At 40.3% G+C, this 18598-nt stretch overlaps 2 protein-coding genes across 2 annotated transcripts; one reads left to right on the top strand and one right to left on the bottom strand.

Annotated features, from left to right (window-relative positions):
* Positions 1 to 301: 301 nt before the first annotated feature.
* Positions 302 to 3709, bottom strand: prelid3a (PRELI domain containing 3A). The gene is made up of 7 exons (XM_008276978.1): positions 3359 to 3709; positions 2067 to 2235; positions 1786 to 1875; positions 1584 to 1654; positions 872 to 974; positions 533 to 609; positions 302 to 384 (listed from the first exon to the last, which is right to left on the bottom strand). The coding sequence occupies exons 1-6, from the start codon at positions 3388 to 3390 to the stop codon at positions 538 to 540; spliced, it is 537 nt and encodes a 178-aa protein (XP_008275200.1). The 5' UTR covers positions 3391 to 3709; the 3' UTR covers positions 302 to 384; positions 533 to 537.
* Positions 3710 to 6152: 2443 nt separating this feature from the next.
* Positions 6153 to 11197, top strand: elovl4a (ELOVL fatty acid elongase 4a). The gene is made up of 6 exons (XM_008276977.1): positions 6153 to 6219; positions 6762 to 6949; positions 7890 to 7970; positions 9214 to 9385; positions 10588 to 10715; positions 10871 to 11197. Exons 1-6 carry the CDS (start codon positions 6153 to 6155, stop codon positions 11195 to 11197), a joined length of 963 nt encoding a protein of 320 aa, XP_008275199.1.
* The last annotated feature ends 7401 nt before the right edge of the window (positions 11198 to 18598 follow it).

The raw sequence follows: 18598 nt of genomic DNA, 5'->3' as shown, positions 1-18598 counted from the left end.
AAAGTAAATGTGGGGTAGTACTATCATATTCATACCAGTGAAGGCTCGTAAAGTTGATGCAACTCTGTTTCGCCTGCACTTGCACCTTATTTAAATAGTTAATGGGTTAATGAATTAGGAGTGAGCCACATCTCCCAGACTTGACACCACAACCCATGAATCCTACTGCTTGGCGAAGCATTCCGCTTTGGCAAGATTTTACTGTCTGTCTGTTTTTCCAGTGCACGAACTCCAGAGATGAGAGAGGCGGTGTGGGGTGAAAATTCACTAAACCTCCCAGACGGTGGAAGTACCAACTGCAGAGAATCTGGAGATGCTGAGGATCCCCGGTTGTGTATGAGATGTGAGCCAAGGTAAGAAGTCATAACTGCAGACTTGGGAGTCCTGTGTAAGTAAACAAATAAGCACTGAAGACTTTGTGAACCATGTACTCTGACAAAACACTCTGTGGATTTGAAAAACAAAGGAGTAACGTGGTAATTTGGTGAGATTGAAAGACAAAGTTGCAAAGAGAAGTAAAGAGAAGAGTTACCAGCATTAGTACATATCACAGAGAGGTACGTTCTCTCTTTCAGAGTTCTGAATAATCCACTCTATAGCATCCCAACCCTACAGATTCACACGGAGAAAGAGAAGATTAAAGAGCACAGAAAGGTGAACCCAGAGACAGACAGGTGAACATCACTGGAAATACTCTAGTTTGACTGTATATCCAGTTAACTCACCCTGATCGAGTAGAGAAACTAACAGAGACAACAGATTTTCACTTGGAAGACATGCAAAGAAGTCATCAGTAATATTTTCATTATTTGAAGCTGTCAGCAGACCTATATGCAAAACACAGATTCATATTTACTGTATTTTGTGTTACCTTTCTGGCGTTAGCTGACATTCTCCTGGCCATCATCCCCTCCAGGTAGCTGCTTAGACTGACTCCCTTGACTGTGATGATAGCTTCCTGGGTCAGAACAGTGCTGTGAGACAGAGAAAACATGATTATTGTAAAATTGTGCACCTGTAAGAAGACAATGTCTGTCTCAATCTGGTCCCTATCTCTCTGTGCACTGACCATATACAGTCGTGACTTGATAATCAGACACTAAATGTAAAACCTTCTTTTATGTCAGATAGCAAGGCTGTCAGATTGTCAAGATGGAGGTTGAGAGACAAGGAGGGCTTGATGCTTGAAGGATAATTTGTTGTTAATATTTATTGTTTATAGTTGTTGTAATAGCTTATTGTTAGAACACTACGCATTGCTGGATTTCACGCCTAACTGACTGGTATGCTTGTGCACGGCCCGTCAGTTGACATCAAAGGTAAGTAAATCCACTGGATTGTTAAGTCAGAGAATACGTCGTTATTCTTATTGGTGACATAAAATGTCATGTCGGAGTCAGAATCCAAGGCTGTCGGTATGTTAAGGCTAGTTTTGATGGGTTCCGTTCGTTCTTCCTAAAAACCTGTTGGACAGCAAAGTTTTCGGATTGTCAAGGGTCAGAATGTCAAGTCAGGACTGTATATGCATTCACGCCAAAAGTGCTTTCAGAAATGAAATGCAAAGAAGTATGGCTTTAACTTACACCTCAGGGTTGTCAGGGTGTGGTCTGTAAAGAAGCCTCTCATCCACTGATATGAGGTTGGTGAGTGTAATCTGGGAGATAAAATAAATGTGGAATTCTTTCTCAATAGGATATGTACGAAGAACTTCCTTTTAATACTTTGATTTATTTTGTGTCCCGGTTTGTTCAATGACAGTTACAGCAAAGCTCAGAATAAACTTACATTTGTTGAGCACAACTCCATCTTTTTCTCCTCTGGGTCGACTATGGAATGCTCCTTTACGTAGGTCTGCGTATGGTTGGTTCCCAGTATCTAAAGACAGAAATATACACAATAAGTACATTAAATCAAACCAGTGGGGAGGGGAGATACTTGAACAGTTGATAATCATAGTCTGGACCCGCTTCAGACCCCTGCAGTACAAGTTAGAAACCCACCCCTTTGTCTTTTCCATGTGTATGTATTAATGTATATGTAGATTTTAGTGTCTGTTGATGACTGACCGCTCGTACGATACCCGGCAAGCCCCACTCTGTGCTGAGGAGTCTGTGGCTGTGAAGGCGTCCCTCTGCGTCCAGACTCCGGTCCAACACGTCCACCCCGACCACATTGGGGTTCATGGGGTTCGGGTATTTCCTCATGGCAGCCTTAATCACCGTCTCCCAAGGGTAACTGCACACAAACCAGCACAAAACAACAAAAAGGAACATGACTGATTACAACAATTACACTCCAGTCATCAAAACCTTCCAGTGACAGTGTAGACTGTCAGTCATCCAGGTCTTAGTAATCCTAAACGCAACAGTTTAAGGCAACTGGACTTTATTTTTGGTTTGTAAAGACTGGCTGCAAGGTGGCTCGGTGGTCAGCACCATTGCCTCGCAGGAAGAAGGTCGCTGGTTCTGCGTGGGTTCTCTCTGGGTTCTCCGGCTTCCTCCCACACAGTCCAAAAACATGCTGAGGTTAATTGGTGATTTTAAATTGTCCGCAGGTTTGAATGTGAGTGTGCTTGGTTGTCTGTCTCTAAGTGTAGCCCTGTGATAGACTGGTGACCTGTCCAGGGTGTCCCCTGCCTTCGCCCTAAGTCAGCTGGGATAGGCTCCAGCCCCCCCTCGACCTCAGTGAGGCTTAATAGGTGTATAGTTAATGGACAGAGACAAAGGATGTAAAGACTGCGTCAAAGAGATCTAGAAAAAAACTGGAGTGTACAGACCTATATATAGTAGAAACTAAACAAACACGACAGTTGGTTTGATTGCAGAGTTAAGGAAGCAATCTATGTAGCTGTCCTTGAAACAGAAGAGGGGTCTACAACACTTACAGTCCAGTCTTAACATCCCTCCTCATGCATTTTTACAATCAGTCAACACCTTGTCATGCGATTTGCAAGTGAGAATAAATAACCGGGACTCCCCAGCAGTTAGTTAGAATTAAGGAAGTCACTTAGATAAGAGGTGAAATGTATTCAAGAACTGAAAAAGAAGCCCAGTTGCATTCTACTGAAGCACTTAATACTTCCAGTAAGTTGTACATCTCTACTGTAATAATTATCATCCTTGCTATGAATCAATAGGAAACATCTTTAGTGACATTTTTGCTGGTGTTAATGTTCATCACTAACTGCCACTAGGCTTTTCATACAGCGCAGATGGAATTTAGACAGTTCAGAATTTAATGCGCCAGTTGAAACTCAGTTAATGAAGCTGGAAGTGTCACCAGTCCAGTCCTGCAATACCATACCAGTCCAAACTGCTGTATTAACATTCTGAGCAACCAACCACAGTGAGCGACCAACCTGAAAACATGTTCCGTGCTCCAGATCTTCATTTTTCAAGTCACAGTCTTGACCTTGTCGCTGAAAAAACAAACACCCGTGATGCGTAACTACAGCTCACCGTCCCATTGTCATAAGAGGAACTAAAGCTTCAGTAATCATAGATTGGGGCCTGTGATAGAAGCTCACGGCCATCAATGAGGTGAATCCAGGAAACACATCTCCACCGGTCCTGGCATATCAGCCGCGCGTAAAGAGCGCGCAAACAATGGGTAAACGGCTCTGCTGACCTTCGAGTCACGGTACACTATTTATTTTTTTGATGGATAGATAAGAACAAATAGCTTAGACAAGAGAGAAGCCGGTGCAACGGCAGAGCCACCTAGTGTCAAGTCACACAGACTGAGATGCAAAAGGCTGGTCAAGAATTCAAAAATAAAACCGCTGCTGACTTTTCCTGATTGAAGCTCTTGTTTTACAGACATCATTCTCAGTCTTAGAAATGTCTCACAGTGTAAAGTCAAATATTTTAGAAATACTGGATTTTATTAGAAGTGACTTTTTCCGTGTGACACAAAATGTTATCTCTTAGCTCCACTTTTGAACAGCTGGGGATCAAAATGCATTTGTCTAATAACACCATCCTACATTGTTCATCTAAGACCTTTAATGTGCTTTTATGTAGTAAACTGTGCACTCTTGTATCTATTTTGCAACGATACTGGCTCGTTTTAATGTATAACTCGGTCTAGAATTGGCCACACAGTCCTGCTGTTCCTGTCTGACTCTGTTTGTGTTCGCTGACTTGACGCAGCTGATGTCGCTGCTGCCGCATCCGCCTCCATTTGTGCGCATGCGTATAGCATCTTTCCATCATCCCCCGACAAGTGGCAGAAGAGGAGCGGAGCTGCGTGAAGCTGCACAGAGACACCGTAAACACGACCGGAATCTGAGCGATGCTGGTTTCAAATTAAAGTCCGAGGTGTGCAAATTAAACCAAAACGAACAAAAAACAGAATATAAAATCAACTGCTGCAATAACATATTATTTTATTACGCTGAAAATTTCTCTGTGCTCTTTTAAAAGTTAAAGGATGAATCTTATTATTTTTTTATTATTTTTCTATTTATCTTGAAATTGCTTTAAGACAAATGACATGGAGCTCTTTGCACATCTAGTTCTGCTGCATGGATTTCTAGAGACTTCGACTGTACTTATGTATTGTACTAAAGTGAACTTATATTCATGTAATTTGTCATTAATAAACCTTTCCAATATGCTATGTTAAATATTCGTATATTTTCATCATTTCAATTGCCTCTCGAGGCCTGTAGGATCTATATAAAGGGTCACACTTAGTTGAATTTACACAGTCCTGATGGTTGGAGGTTCATCTGATTATTTTGGGATACGTGTCTTCCTATAGAATGGGAGGAATTTTGTTGAGTTACTATTTAAGACGGCTTCTCTGTGTCACAAACTATTTGCCAGATTAAGTTTTAAAATGCTTCAAATGAATGTATTTTTGCAGGTTAGACAGCGTGCAGGAGTTATTTGTTTTTGTTCAATTTGTATGAAATGTATATTTTCTAGCTTTTCTTATGGGAACTATTCGTATATTTTTTTGAAAGTCTGACCGGAAGTTGAAGGTGCATTCTGCCTGCCTTGACGCTCGCGCTGCTGAGATCTGAGGAGCAGTTCATTGAAGCAGATGCGCAGTGGAGGCTAGTATGGTCCCTTAACGAGAAATTCGTGCCATCGCCGTTCATTCAGCGGCCCGTTTATCTCATTCTGGACACCAAACTATCGATCAGTCCATATCAAACGTGATCAGTCGATTAGAACCCGGAGTAGTGCACATTGCATGACCTTGCATTGAATGTCATAGACGGGATTTTTTAAAGCACCGACACGGTAAGGTAATAAGCATCCTCATCCGCGCGGAGTAGCCAAGAAGGCGAGATCAATGTCGATAATCTGGTCAGCTGTGTGATGCTCGCAGTGTTGAATTTGAAACCACATCTGTTTTTTTTTATATAAGAAGCGATGTTTTTCCAGGTCTAAGATGGAAACAGATCAGAATTTTTTTTTTTTTTTGAAATTGATAATATGACTGCTCGTGCAGCCTGTGGTTGAAGGCCGGACTGCCGCAGAGAAGCCAAATTCGTCTCACAAATTAGATTCACACCATGAACACAGTGGCCTCAGCTTATAAGATATCCAAAAGTCTGCGGTTAAATGTATATTCAGACACAGATGAGCGTTTTATTGTTGAAATAGTTTATTGCGGACATGCATGACTGTGGCAGATGCAGCAGCAGCAGCGCCTGATCCGAGAGAGGAGGGGGATCATTAAATCACATCGTGCGCCTGGATGTGTCCGCCGCTGATCAGTCCGTCTGTCTGGCTCTCTATAGGATATGACCCATTTCAATGTAAAAGTGGGACACGAGGCAACCCCCCTCCTCTCATTAGAAGGCCACCAGGTTGGCTGTTGGACGCGTTCAGGCCAAAAATCTGCTGACACATGCGCTCTGCCGGCCGGTGTCCCCAGCCTTTGTGCGCAATGACGCCTGTGGCCCATCTATCAAGGCCTCCTGGGACTCAGAGGGCATATAAACTGGCCTTCTGCTGGCCCTTTTCTTTGATCGTAAAACAATGTAAAGTTTCCACATTTGAGAAATCAGCAGGATGACACTGTTGCTTACTAATGTGTGACTCAGTGGATTCAGCTGTATTTATCAAAACGCTGTGATTTTTAAAGGCCTCCACTTTCACACTTCTCTGTTCCATTTCAGGTCATCGGCCACAGCCATGGAGATTGTCACACATTTAATTAACGACACCATAGAGTTCTATAAATGGACCCTGACCATTGCAGGTAATGCTCCCATACCTTCAGTGTGCCATGAGAGCAAGTGAGTAAATACACATTATCCTGTGTGTGTGGTTGTGTATATAGTATGCATACATTTGCAGGTATGAGTCACGATGAGTGAGCTGGAGTAAAAGGATAGCACTTCAGTGAGAATTTGTTAAGGAATGAGTCACAGTTGCACATTTATTGACACAGACTACACTGCAGCAAATTGACTTTAATGCATCCTCGTTGTTTAAATGCCTCCTGCAGGTGAAGCCAGGGAGGAATTATAGTTTTCATTTGTTCCTGGGAGTCAGACGAGTGAAATCTTTTGAGAGTCATCATCTGCAGACTTTCTCAAAGTATTCCATTAAATAAGGTCGACATCAAGCTGACCTCCAGACGGCTCACCTTGGGACAATACCCGTTATCTGCACTCCCACTCAGCACCTGTTTGACCTGCGCTCCGTTTAAAAATAAGCCGACACTGAACCCACGTTGCGTTAGTGTAATGTGAACATTAGGAATATTTATATAATGCTGTAAGAACATCTGTCCCGCAGACAAGCGAGTGGAGAAATGGCCTCTGATGGACAACCCTCTGCCCACGCTGGCCATCAGCACCTCCTACCTGCTCTTCCTCTGGCTGGGGCCCAAATACATGAAGAACAGGGAGCCCTTCCAGCTCCGCAAAACCCTCATTGTCTACAACTTCAGCATGGTCTTCCTCAACTTCTTCATCTTTAAAGAGGTAGACTTCTGTACTGTTTGGATGTTTGAAGTGATCATCTGCAAAAAAAAAATAAGAAAGAAACTGCTTGTAGTCTCTACATTATTTGATGTGCTCTGTTTCCTACATTATAACCACTCCAGTCTTTAAATCACTTTCAGTAGCTTCAAAAGACCAGTTCAACTCATATATATGGTTTTCCGCCTACTGAAAAGTGATTGAAATGTTAATAATGCATCAAAATGACTTGATTTCATTCATGTTTTAGATTGTAATGCATAGGACAATTGAAAAAGAGATAATTTCTTTATTTTAGATATTTAGAAATCCCTCTATAAATCATGCTAATAACGGTTTAAACAGGAGTATTAGACAGACCAAACACATACAGCCTCGACATCATACAGGGCTCAAGTAAAGATTATTTTCTGAATTAATCAATTACTTTTTCGGTTTATAAAATGTCAGAAAATGGTGAAAAATGTTGGTCAGTGTTTCCTAAAGCCCTAAGTGAGATCCTCAGATGTCTCGTTTTGCCCACAACCGACAGTTTACCGTCACAGTGGAGTAAAGAGACCAGAAACAAATCCTAATCTCTGGAATCAGAGAATAAAAATCAATCCAAAAAAACAGTTCTTTGGTCACAATTGTTCAGTTACAAGAAACATTAAAGTTTTACAAAGACAAACCTTTGCTCTCACTACAGATAGATTTTTTTTTGGGCACATTTGTCCATGAGTCTAGAAGCTGGAATGAGGGCATTGAATCTGTGGAAGTCTTCTTAAATTCTCCTAAATGAGTTTGTTACAGCGTCAGTTTTTGTCCTGTGGGTTTAGACTAACCTAATTACAGTGTACTTAGCATTTTTCTTGCGCTCTCTTCTTCTCTCTGTCACTCTCACCACGTGTCTTTGTCTCTTTATATGAGCGATTCAATAGAGATACTCTGTTGTTTTTTTTAGCTGTTTATGGCAGCGCGGGCGGCACGATACAGTTACATCTGCCAACCGGTGGACTATTCAGATGATCCTAATGAAGTCAGGGTGAGTGTTACACAGACACACACGTTTCATTCTATAAAACATTTGCTTTAATGGCTCCACCTGCTCTATTAGGGAGCTTGCTTTCTTTCAGTTCACGTGTATGCTGTAATTAGCTTTCTAGAAGAAACAAAACACCTCTGCTAACTTTCACGGATAGATCCAGATCTTTGTCTGCTATTGTGCTCTACTTTACCCAAATGATCGAGAAAATCCATGTCAGCCTGCCAGCGAAGCTTTACTCAGGGCGGTTTTAGAAACATGATCAGCCCTCATTCATTTGAACCCGGGTCCTGTTATCTGAAAAAGCTGGAAGAGGGATGGTGAATGGTGTTCAGTTTCACCTACGCTGCTGTTGCTCCATGACGTAGCTCCATGCTGGTCACAGAAACCAGGAGGAAGTCGGTTTCAGGTGACCCTGGTGCGACGATGTCAAAGATCAGGGCAGAGAGCAAACATGTTCTTCACACAATTGTGACTTCTGATTATATTCAAGGATTCCTCTTCTATTTGTAATAATAACTATAATAACTTTATATATTTATATGTAGCATTTTAAAAAAAAAAGGGTTTGCAAAGTGCTTTGACAGACAAAGCAAAAGCAGGATACCCAGAAGGCAAAATTAAGAGGAATTTAAGATATGCTTAAATCAAGAGGACAAAAATGCAAGTACAAAATGCAATGATAGTATAAACGGATACTACTACTACTACTACTCATAATAATAATAATAATAAAAACAATTAAAACCTTAGTAAGCATAAAATTAAGATATCACATAAAAGCAAGAACATAAAAATGGGTTTCACCAAGTGATTTAGAAGAAGTCAGTGATTCTGTGAGCCTTCTCTGCTCAGGCAGGTTGTTTTAAAACTGAGAGGTTTTGATCACAAAAGCACAGTCACCTTTAGATTTAGGCTTCAACAGTAGCACAACCTGAAGGTTCTCCATCTGAGGATTTAAAGCTCTTGTGGTGTCAACATTTCTGCTCTGTAGCTTGAGGCGAGACGTGCATCAAAAGTAAACGGTAAAGCCTTAACATGATTGCTAACATGAACAGGGAGCCGCTGTAGAGAAGCCAGGTTTGAGGGTCCTCTGCCAGAGTACCTTTTGGTTTGTGTCAGCAAAGGAGAGAATCACAGTAGTCAAGCCTGAAGAAAATTTGTGCATGAATGATTTTAAAGTTGTATTTGTAAGCGTCTGCACTCTCCTCTCGTTTGTTCACCTGTACCTATCCTCACACAGGTGGCAGGAGCTCTGTGGTGGTATTTTGTCTCCAAGGGAATCGAATATCTGGACACTGTATTTTTCATCCTGAGGAAAAAATTCAACCAGGTTACCTTCCTGCACGTCTACCACCACTGCACCATGTTCACGCTCTGGTGGATTGGCATCAAATGGGTGGCAGGAGGACAATGTGAGTAGCTCATGGCACAGTAACTGGCAGCATTAGGGTTTAGGCCTATTCCTACACTAAAAAAATAAAAATAAATAAAAAATAAAAATGAAAAAAAGACAGTTTTTTACTCTTTTTTTTTTTTTTTTTTTTTTAAAGGAAACAGTACTGGAATATCCCGGCAGCTTGGGTAGCAAAAACACTTGAAAATAACTGAAAATAGCAATCTTATTAAAATACAGCAACTTTCCGCAACAGAAGTCTACAGTTTCTATGCTTAAGATTACATATCATCATGTGTATTTCTTTGGCTTTTTAATGTTTAAGGAAGAGTGTTTACATGTGTAAAATATATATTTTGCAGTTATAGGTTTTTAAAATGTTATTCTATCTGAGGCATTCAAATTCGATTTTATCTATTTTAGTAATTTTAGTAAACTGTTCATGTACTGCAAAAATACAGAAAAAATTTTTTTAAAGGAAAAAGTACATAATTTTAACTTCACAGTTTCCATTTCTCCAGACTATACAAGCAAGCTGAAATTGAAATTGCTTTTGATACATTATCCATCACAGCATACAGTTCATGGCCAAATACATGCTATCAGAGTGTGGAAATGCAGCTTACAATGATTCTTAATATTGTTCAGTATACATTTGTAGACACATGTTTACAGTCATGCTTGCAGCTCTGTAAGGCTCTACCACTTACGGAAGTACTTTAAGCTAAATACTAGCAGTTGCAGGGAAACATGCTCATAATGGCAATACGAACTTGTTGAAGTTTAGCAGGTATAATATGTTCATATATATTATCAAGTTGTGCAAGTGCAGCTGCGGTCATAAGTCATCGTGTAACGGAGTTAAGGCATCACCAAAACTAGAATTTTTCATCCAGATTCTCTAGATATCATGAAAATGCATCTTTACAGTTGCACAAACGTGACCTCGTTATATTTACCGTAGTTATGTAAATGTCTGCAAAATCTCATGGTAATTAATCCCACTGTTTCAGTCTAGACAGAAGTGGTGTCTTACTTACTGATTGTCATCACTGGAGCCAGCCTGCATGGCTGATAAGAAGCCAACATTATTGTCTTTTTAATAGGAAAATATAGTCTGGGATTCAATTCTATTGGATTTGAGAGTTGTGTATGCTACATTAGCACTGCAGTTACCTAAAAAAATGTAATTTCATTGGTTTTCTTTTCTCCTATTTGCAGCATTCTTTGGTGCACACATGAACGCAATGATCCATGTTTTGATGTATCTGTATTATGGTCTGGCCTCCTGTGGACCCAAGATCCAAAAGTACCTGTGGTGGAAGAAGTACTTGACTATTATCCAGATGGTGAGAAACCTCTGCTCTCTGTGGCTGAGTTCCCTTTGGAAATGTAATCTTATTGAATATTGAAGTGAAATAATGAATCACACAGTTAAAGCCATTTTGAGAAGCTGTAAAACCATTATGCGGTGCAAAAATGTATTTCTCTCTTTGCGTCTCAGATTCAGTTCCACGTCACCATCGGCCACACGGCCTTGTCGCTCTACGTCAACTGCGACTTCCCCCACTGGATGCACTACTCCCTCATCTGCTACGCCATCACCTTCATCATCCTGTTCGGCAACTTCTACTACCAGACCTACCGCCGCCAGCAGCCTGCGCGACGCGACGCCTCCTCTTCCTCCAAAGCGGGCAAGGCTCTCTCCAATGGCACCCTGAACGGGCTCAGCAAAGCCGCCAACGGAGCGGTTCTGATGGGCAGCAAAGAGGAGAAGCCCCAGGAGAACTCTGGGAGGAGAAAGAGGAAAGGACGGGCTAAAAGAGATTAGATGGAGCGGAGCCAGAGAGGTTCAGGTGAGGTAGGGCCTTGCTTTGGCTTCTAGGTTGAGAGTGCTAAAACATGCAAGACTTAATTTGAGGAAGATTTGAATGGATGGATGTGTTCAGGTGTGATGTGTTTATTTAAGCCATGATCTGAGTTGTTGTAGATAAAACATGAGACAGGCCTTTTGTTGAGAGAGAATGGTTCTGTTAGTAAGAGGTGTCAAAGGTCATACCGTCAGATGACCATTATCACAAATAACCCAAAATACAGTAGTGGCTGGTACGGGATAGATCTTTGTATTCCTTCTCTTTATTGTGGTGCCAAGTACGGTAGGTGTGGTTCATAAAGTGACTTTCAGCAACTAAAAACTGAGCCTGAAATGAAACAGAGTTTACTGGTCCCCCTTTGGCATGCTGGGAAAGCGACATACATAAATGCACCTGAACTGCTTTAAAAATAAAAAAGAAAAGAAAAAAGATGATAAACTTTCATGAATAGCAAACACTGCTGTATGGAGACAGGAATACACATCATAACACATGCACAAACATGTCAATTTATATTTGAGCGTACTTTTTTTGGTTTTTTTTGGTTGTTCACCTGTACAGATATAAAGCTGATGATTAAGTACACTATCATGTCATTTCTGTCCTCATCCTATTCAAGCTAGTGTTGATATTACCGGAGAGAGACTTTTAAGTTTACAGTTCCCGTCTGCTGATGCTGACGCCTCTGCAAATATCCATTTTTTTTTTTTTGTGCAGATGAAATTGTCTTATTTATTTTGGGATGTGGACTCTCACTTCTGAGCTGTCATCCGTGAGTGCACAGTTATATTCTAAGGAAGGAAAAATGAATCCAGAGCTGTACATAGAAAGAGAAAGCATAAATTTCCAACCCCTTGGAGGCTGTGATGACGTTGTTCTGTCGCTGTTTTAAGATGGAATGATGATCAGCTGTGGCTCGCATAGGGGTGAAATTTATACCTTTTATTTCTGTGCGCAACCGTAACCCATTTTGTATATCCCTACATGTGCGTAATGTGATGCAACGTCAAGAATATTATACAGAGAAATGATGGATCTGATGATTATCTCAGTGTTTCCCCGCCCTCTGACAGAGCAGCTGTTTTTTTTGTCTTTGCAGATGTTTACCTGTCTTTTTTATATTATATCCTCTCTGAAGTTGTCGTTTGTCTTCGACGCTGGTGAACATGTTGTGTGCCGAACAAAGACGCGCTGGTGGTGTTCTGGGTTCCCTTTTGTATTTATGGAGAATTCAGAGCTAGCTTACAACCACTTTTTATCATGTGAACTACCTTTGGCACTGTTTTTCTTTAGGTAAACTATCTTCACATATTCAATCAAATCTCTTTTTTTGCATCTGAGCTTTCAGGCTTGAATAATGTCCTGAGCTGGCTTGAATGTAAATTTCTCGATGTTATTTATTAGTTTATTGCTTATTTATTGTAAATACCGATTTCCATCTAGCTGAGAGTGCTCGTCTGTGTATTCGTCTTCTTTTTTGTGTTGTATATATTACATTGTGATATTTTGTACACTGCGCATTTGGGGAGTGTTCCCAGCTTGTTAGCTTGGACATTTATACGTCCACATTGCTTGTATGTGTGTTTTTTTCTTTCTTTCTTTCTTTCTCTCTTTTTTTTGGTATCATATCTTTGAACTCTCTTCAAATTAAATTAAACTGAATGCCTGTACAAACGCTGGCTTCCTTTAACTGTCTTCTTCATGATGCAGTGAACGTCATTGCCTGTTTTCAAACAGAATATCAATTATTTTACTTTCTATGTGGATCAAGACTATGCTTTTACATTTCTAACATGGTTTCTGGCCCTGTGATGGTCAAGCTAATGGATGAATGTTTTTTTTTTCGGAATAGTGAATTTCCAGGTTTTCAACACAAGAGGGCACCACAGTCCCACTACAGTAAATGGCCATCATTTATTATTCAGTCTGCTCACTGTATTCCCCATGTTTCAGACCAACTTCTGTAATTATGGAAAGAACTTTTCCTCTAGATAAAGAACTCTATTAAGCCATATGAGCAGAACAATTTAATCACTGTGTGAATAATAAACTTCAATTCCCAGTTATCAGTTTGGTATATTACGGTGCATTATCAAACCTCATTTTACACAGTGATGTTTTTTTGTTTTTTCTGCTACATGTTACTTGTGAAATGGACTGAAACCCAATATTGGAAAGTAATTAGGGAGGTCTATTAAAAGTATTCACTCACTGTGGAAGTTTTCCTGGTTTATTGTTTTTCAACATTGAACCATTGTCAATATATTTTGCTTTTTGTTTTTTTTTTACAAGAATGTACAAAAAGTGTCCTTCATGTTAAAGTAAAACGTGATTTCTACAAGGTGATGTCAACTAATTAGAACTATAAAATGTAAAATAGGTGATTGAGTGAGTATTTTACCCGTCCAAGTCAGTATTTAGCAGAAGCACCTTTGGTTACAACTACAGCATTGAGCCTGTGTGGATATGTCTTAATCAGCTTTGCACATCCAGACATTTTAGTTTTTAATTCCATTCTTCTGCAAAACTGTTGAAGCTCTATTACCAGGTTGCACAGGGATCACCATGTTTCACGGTGGAGATGTTGTGTTGACCATGCTGGTGTCATCACTTCATCATTTTGGGTGTTTTTAACAGTGGCTCTCTCTTTGCTCTCCAATAACGATTTGACTGGTAGAGAACCTGGGCAGCAGTTGCTCTATGTACAGCTCTCTGATCACCTTCAGGGGAGTCATAGGTGTCTTGGTGGCCTCCCTCAGATGTCTCTTTCTTGCTTAGTTGCTCAGTTTTTGAGGACGGCCTGCTGTAGACAGATTTACACATGTGCCATATTCTTCACATTTCCTAATAATGAATTTAACTGTACTTGAAGGAATATTCAGTGACTTGGAAGATTTACTTGTATCAATCCCCTGACTATAGCTTTTCAATAATCTTTTCACAAAGTTGCCTAAAGTGTCCTGATGTCTTCATGGTGCAGCTAAAACCAGGAGCACAGATTTACTAGTGAATGGACTTTTCAGATACGAGTGTTTTTACAATCACTTGAAACATAATCACTGCACTGAAATGATCTCCATTTCACTGATTGTGTGACTTCTAGCATCAGTGGGCTCACCTGTGTTGAATTAAGCGAGTCACTTTAAATGGAGCGAATAGTAACTGTATGTAATCACTTATTCTACATCTTATATTTGTAATTAATTGACTGTAGGTACTAGAAGTGCTCCAAAGAGGACTTTGCTCATTTGTGTGATTTAAACTGAGCTTTTCATCTGACAGGTGAATGGTCACAGGCAGAGCTCTGGAAACTTTGGATGAAACGACACTGAGAGAGCTGAATTTACAGCTAGCAGGCTGTTAGTGGTTTACTTTATGTATTACTGACTAAACCCTGCATCCGAGCCTAATCTGTTGTTGTTGTTGTTATTTACTTCACTAAATCTACAAGTTTAGTGAGGGAAATTCCACTGACGAGCTTTAATACACATGTTGATTGAATTCTGATGTGCTCATAATAATAAATGCCATTCCTTAAACGTTTTACCTTGTTTTCCTTGTTCTAACTCCACTCTGCTACGACCTGCTACTAACTTCCGGATACCATTGAAATGCTTCACGAGCCGCCATTGTTGTAAAAACAAACGGTCCATTGCAGTCACCGGAAATGACGCGACTCTCTCTGTCAATGGCTCTGGTCACCTGCGGTCACCTGACACCTGGACCTCCTACCTGCAGGACGGAAACAAAACCGCAGCGCGCCAAAGTCTGTCCGTTAACTGGATCATAAACCTCCACAGCAAAGACTGTTATTGAGCTTAGAATTTCCAACTCTTCCGAACCTGCACTCCAGTGATCGGATCATCGGAACCACACAGAGGAACTTTTTCCTTTCATGGACTGCTGGTAACTGAGCATCACACAGCTAGCATAGCTTAACAATAAACACAGTTAAGTATAGGACTGCTGATGTTCATGTGCACATACTGTTTTATTAAAGCTGCAGAGCTGCATGTTGTTGTAAGATTCAGTCATCTGGCTCCACATGGTAAAGTTAATGTTACTCAGTCTGCACACAGATGCAGGATCTTGCATGCAAACTAACATCCTCTTTTTCTGACCTGGTGGCACAATGATCCTCTGAAAATTACACTTGATCTTATTGGGCCTCTACACAAACATACACAGGGAGAGAACACTCAAACCTTCAGTCTCTTTTGTTCTGGTCTAACAGGAGGGCAAAGACAAAAATACACACTCTTCTGTCCTCTTGTAAGTACATTTAGTTAGATTATTTTGTGAATATTGTGTGTTTTGCTTCTATTTTCTTTAGCACATGTTTTGTTTGTACCTGCTGGTCTAATTCATGTCGCAAAAGAGATATTGATATGGCAATTCGATTATAGTTTAGTTTTGTTATTATTCAGAATATCGCATTGATAGTTTTGTGTATTTTATGAGACTGATTTATAAGACTGATTTTCAGTCTAAGGTGGTGCCCAGATTTTTGGGCGATTAATGGAGAATAATTGAATAACACGGTTGCCATTTGGAAATTGTCTTGCATCCATGTCCTTCTTATGCTTTCCAGTAACCTTTCCATGCAGTTGCTTGGAGTGTTTTTTGCCTTTATTTTGTAGTAAAAACCAGGAGCTCAGATTCACCAGTGACTGGACCTTCCAGATACTGACATCTTTATATATCACTAGCTTGAGACACATTCTCTGCACACAGATGATCTCGATTTCACTTACTGGGCCACTTTAAAGAGGAAGGAATACTTAAGTAGTCAATTATTTTACATTTTATGCATTTATTGAATTTTCGTTTCTTTTTTTTTAGAAATCTGGTTTCACACTGAGGGGGGGGAAGTCTTTTTTTTTTTTTTTTTGAATTGCTACTGTAAATGCCAAATCTAAGTATTTGGTATTTTGCTTGAGCGTCTCCTTTTTGCTACTTTATATTTCTCCGCCACCACCTGTGACAATGAAATATTTTCTTTTTACTTCACATTTATCTGATAGCTGGAGCTACCTGAGCTCAAGATTTTCCATACAACCAAATGATCAGCCTATGCCTTTATGTTTTATCACCCGCTACACATAAAGTAGTTGAAATGAGCTTTAGGCTGCCTGAGCCAACAACAGCATTAAACACAGCCTGCATGTGAATGCATCAGCAATAATTAAATAGTAATGCATTCACGCTGTAACATTCAGAAAGGGGTCATTGTGCATACATAATACAGCTGCATACATGGTGGGGGTTCCAGTACAGGGTGGGGTCACGTCTGTCATGGTTTAGGTCGTGTATTAATTGTCTAATATACGTTAATATAAACACAACTCTGATAATCGTATTGGTAGATTTAAAAGAAGGAAAGTAAAGAGAAACCTCTAAAATTTAAATTTACATTACTCCTCAATCCTTGTCGAATTCTCCCATTTTGACGAGTTTAGACAAAGGTTTCCATGGTAACTGTACACAGCAGCTGTCTCACACTCGTCCTCCCAGACCCCTCCCAGCCGCTCATCCCCCTCCTCCAGCCTCCTCTTCTTCAATCAGCTGGGGTCTATGTGGGAAAGAGCAGCAGTGCAATAAACTATTAAACAGGGTTTTAGTGCTGGTGTGTGTGTGTGTGTGTGTGTGTGTGTGTGTATGTGTGTGTGGGTGGATTTGTGAGTGGTTGAGTTGTGTGTATGTGCTTGTTGTGTGAGAGATTGAGAAACACGTTTGTGTGTGTGTTTGCGATTCCCCCCGCAGAGTTTATGAGTGGGAGGCCTTCGCTGGCAGAGGGGTATTACATGGATGATGTTTGTGTTATTCTTCAACCCAGAGCAATAATTTCACAACTCAGTAACAGAAAACCACATCAGCAGTCTTTCCCTTGGACAGCGGCCCCACGTCCTCGCAGCTCCTCCAGCCCTTTCTGAACAGCGTGTTCTGGTGGACAAACATGTCTCTATAGCTTAAACACAGTAAAAAAAAAAAAGAGGTTTATAGGTGAAAATGATTTATAGCTCCTTCTGATATGCAATTTCTTTCCTATAGGAATATTACATATTAGTTACTTAATACTACATTTCCTATATATTATCTAAATATTTATTATGCTAAAAATTTCATACATTTGGACTCTTATACTAAAGAATTATAAACCACTATTCAAATATTGTGCAGTGGCAGATTTAGCCGAGCTGGCATCCTTAACTCTATGTGATGAGTTTACCTCCCAGTAGGGTTATCTTGTCAATGTTTGACTTGTTGATTCAATGCTAATCTTGATTTAAAACAAAACAACCTTTTCCTTCCACACACCGCTTGAATACAGCAAAAGAACAAAACGCAAGGCCAGCGCTAGATGTATAGAACGTGTACGTCTGTGTGTGTTTGTGTAAAGACATACAATACACCACTGCCACTTTTTCTGATGACTGCATCAGCTTCCGTTCATGTCAGTCTGAATATGTCACTGTATCTGAGCAGAACTGCCTCCTTCAGTCAGGTCCCCTGTGGATTTCACAGCAAAGTAACAATTTCCCTGCCTGTCAGAAGCTCAGTTGATATCTGGAGCACAACAACTGAGACCAGAGAAGCATGCTTTTTGATGCCTTGCAGGAGAAATGCATTGCAACAATATAAGGCCTCGACTTAAAAAAAAAGCTCCCGACTGCTTAACTGACAGAGAAAAAAAGTAGGGTTTAAAAAAATCACCTAATGCATGTGATTATTTAAAGAGTGGTTGTTAATAAATAAACGTTGACACAGTTTTTTACAGCACAATACAAGCTCTATGTCAGATTTTGTGTGGATGCCAGAGCTCTTATTCACACTCAGATGTATGGCGGATATGCTGTTGTTTTAAACGTGGGTGGGATTAACTGAACCTGCACCGTGATACTGCAGATTATTCCTAATAGTTCACAGTGACAAGGGCACCGCATGGGATGTCTGTCTACACACGGTGTCGCTGAGATGATTTGGGTTAAGGGGGCCTGTGAATAATGGAGGATGTGAGAGACTGGGGTGTGTGAAATGAATGAGGGAGTTATTTTTAGAAAGATGTTCATCAGGGGCTCTCTCTCGTATCCTGTCCTCTACTCTTGTGCTCACTCCAGTGAATGGTGTGAGATGAAGAACCAGGAAGCATTTAAAGCATATGGATGCATTAAGTAGGAACAAAAAAACAGCGACAAGGATTGAAATGTAACAGAAAAATGTCAATCTTTGGAATTTATCCAGCATCACACAGGGATTAAAGGAGCTGATTTCTTCTCAGATCATGATACAATGCTTTTTTTTAAAAGCAATTGTCACCTTCTTTTGCTTATAATCCTGACTGAGACGCATGAGGCTCG

The sequence above is a fragment of the Stegastes partitus genome, unplaced genomic scaffold (assembly GCF_000690725.1).
Source record: "Stegastes partitus isolate 25-593 unplaced genomic scaffold, Stegastes_partitus-1.0.2 Scaffold85, whole genome shotgun sequence".
NCBI lineage: Eukaryota > Metazoa > Chordata > Actinopteri > Pomacentridae > Stegastes > Stegastes partitus.
This window is presented reverse-complemented; position numbering and strand designations above follow the sequence as displayed.

Excerpts from the sequence above, each read along its gene's own strand:
- prelid3a (XM_008276978.1), bottom strand. The coding sequence starts at position 3,390 with ATGAAGATCTGGAGCACGGAACATGTTTTCAG. Across the intron at positions 975-1,583 it reads CACCCTGACAACCCTGAGGT|CACTGTTCTGACCCAGGAAG; the intron begins GTAAGTTAAAGC and ends TCTGTCTCACAG. Across the intron at positions 610-871 it reads TGTCAGCTAACGCCAGAAAG|GGTTGGGATGCTATAGAGTG; the intron begins GTAACACAAAAT and ends GTGAATCTGTAG.
- elovl4a (XM_008276977.1), top strand. The coding sequence starts at position 6,153 with ATGGAGATTGTCACACATTTAATTAACGACACCATAGAGTTCTATAAA. Across the intron at positions 6,220-6,761 it reads ATGGACCCTGACCATTGCAG|ACAAGCGAGTGGAGAAATGG; the intron begins GTAATGCTCCCA and ends TCTGTCCCGCAG. Across the intron at positions 6,950-7,889 it reads ACTTCTTCATCTTTAAAGAG|CTGTTTATGGCAGCGCGGGC; the intron begins GTAGACTTCTGT and ends TGTTTTTTTTAG.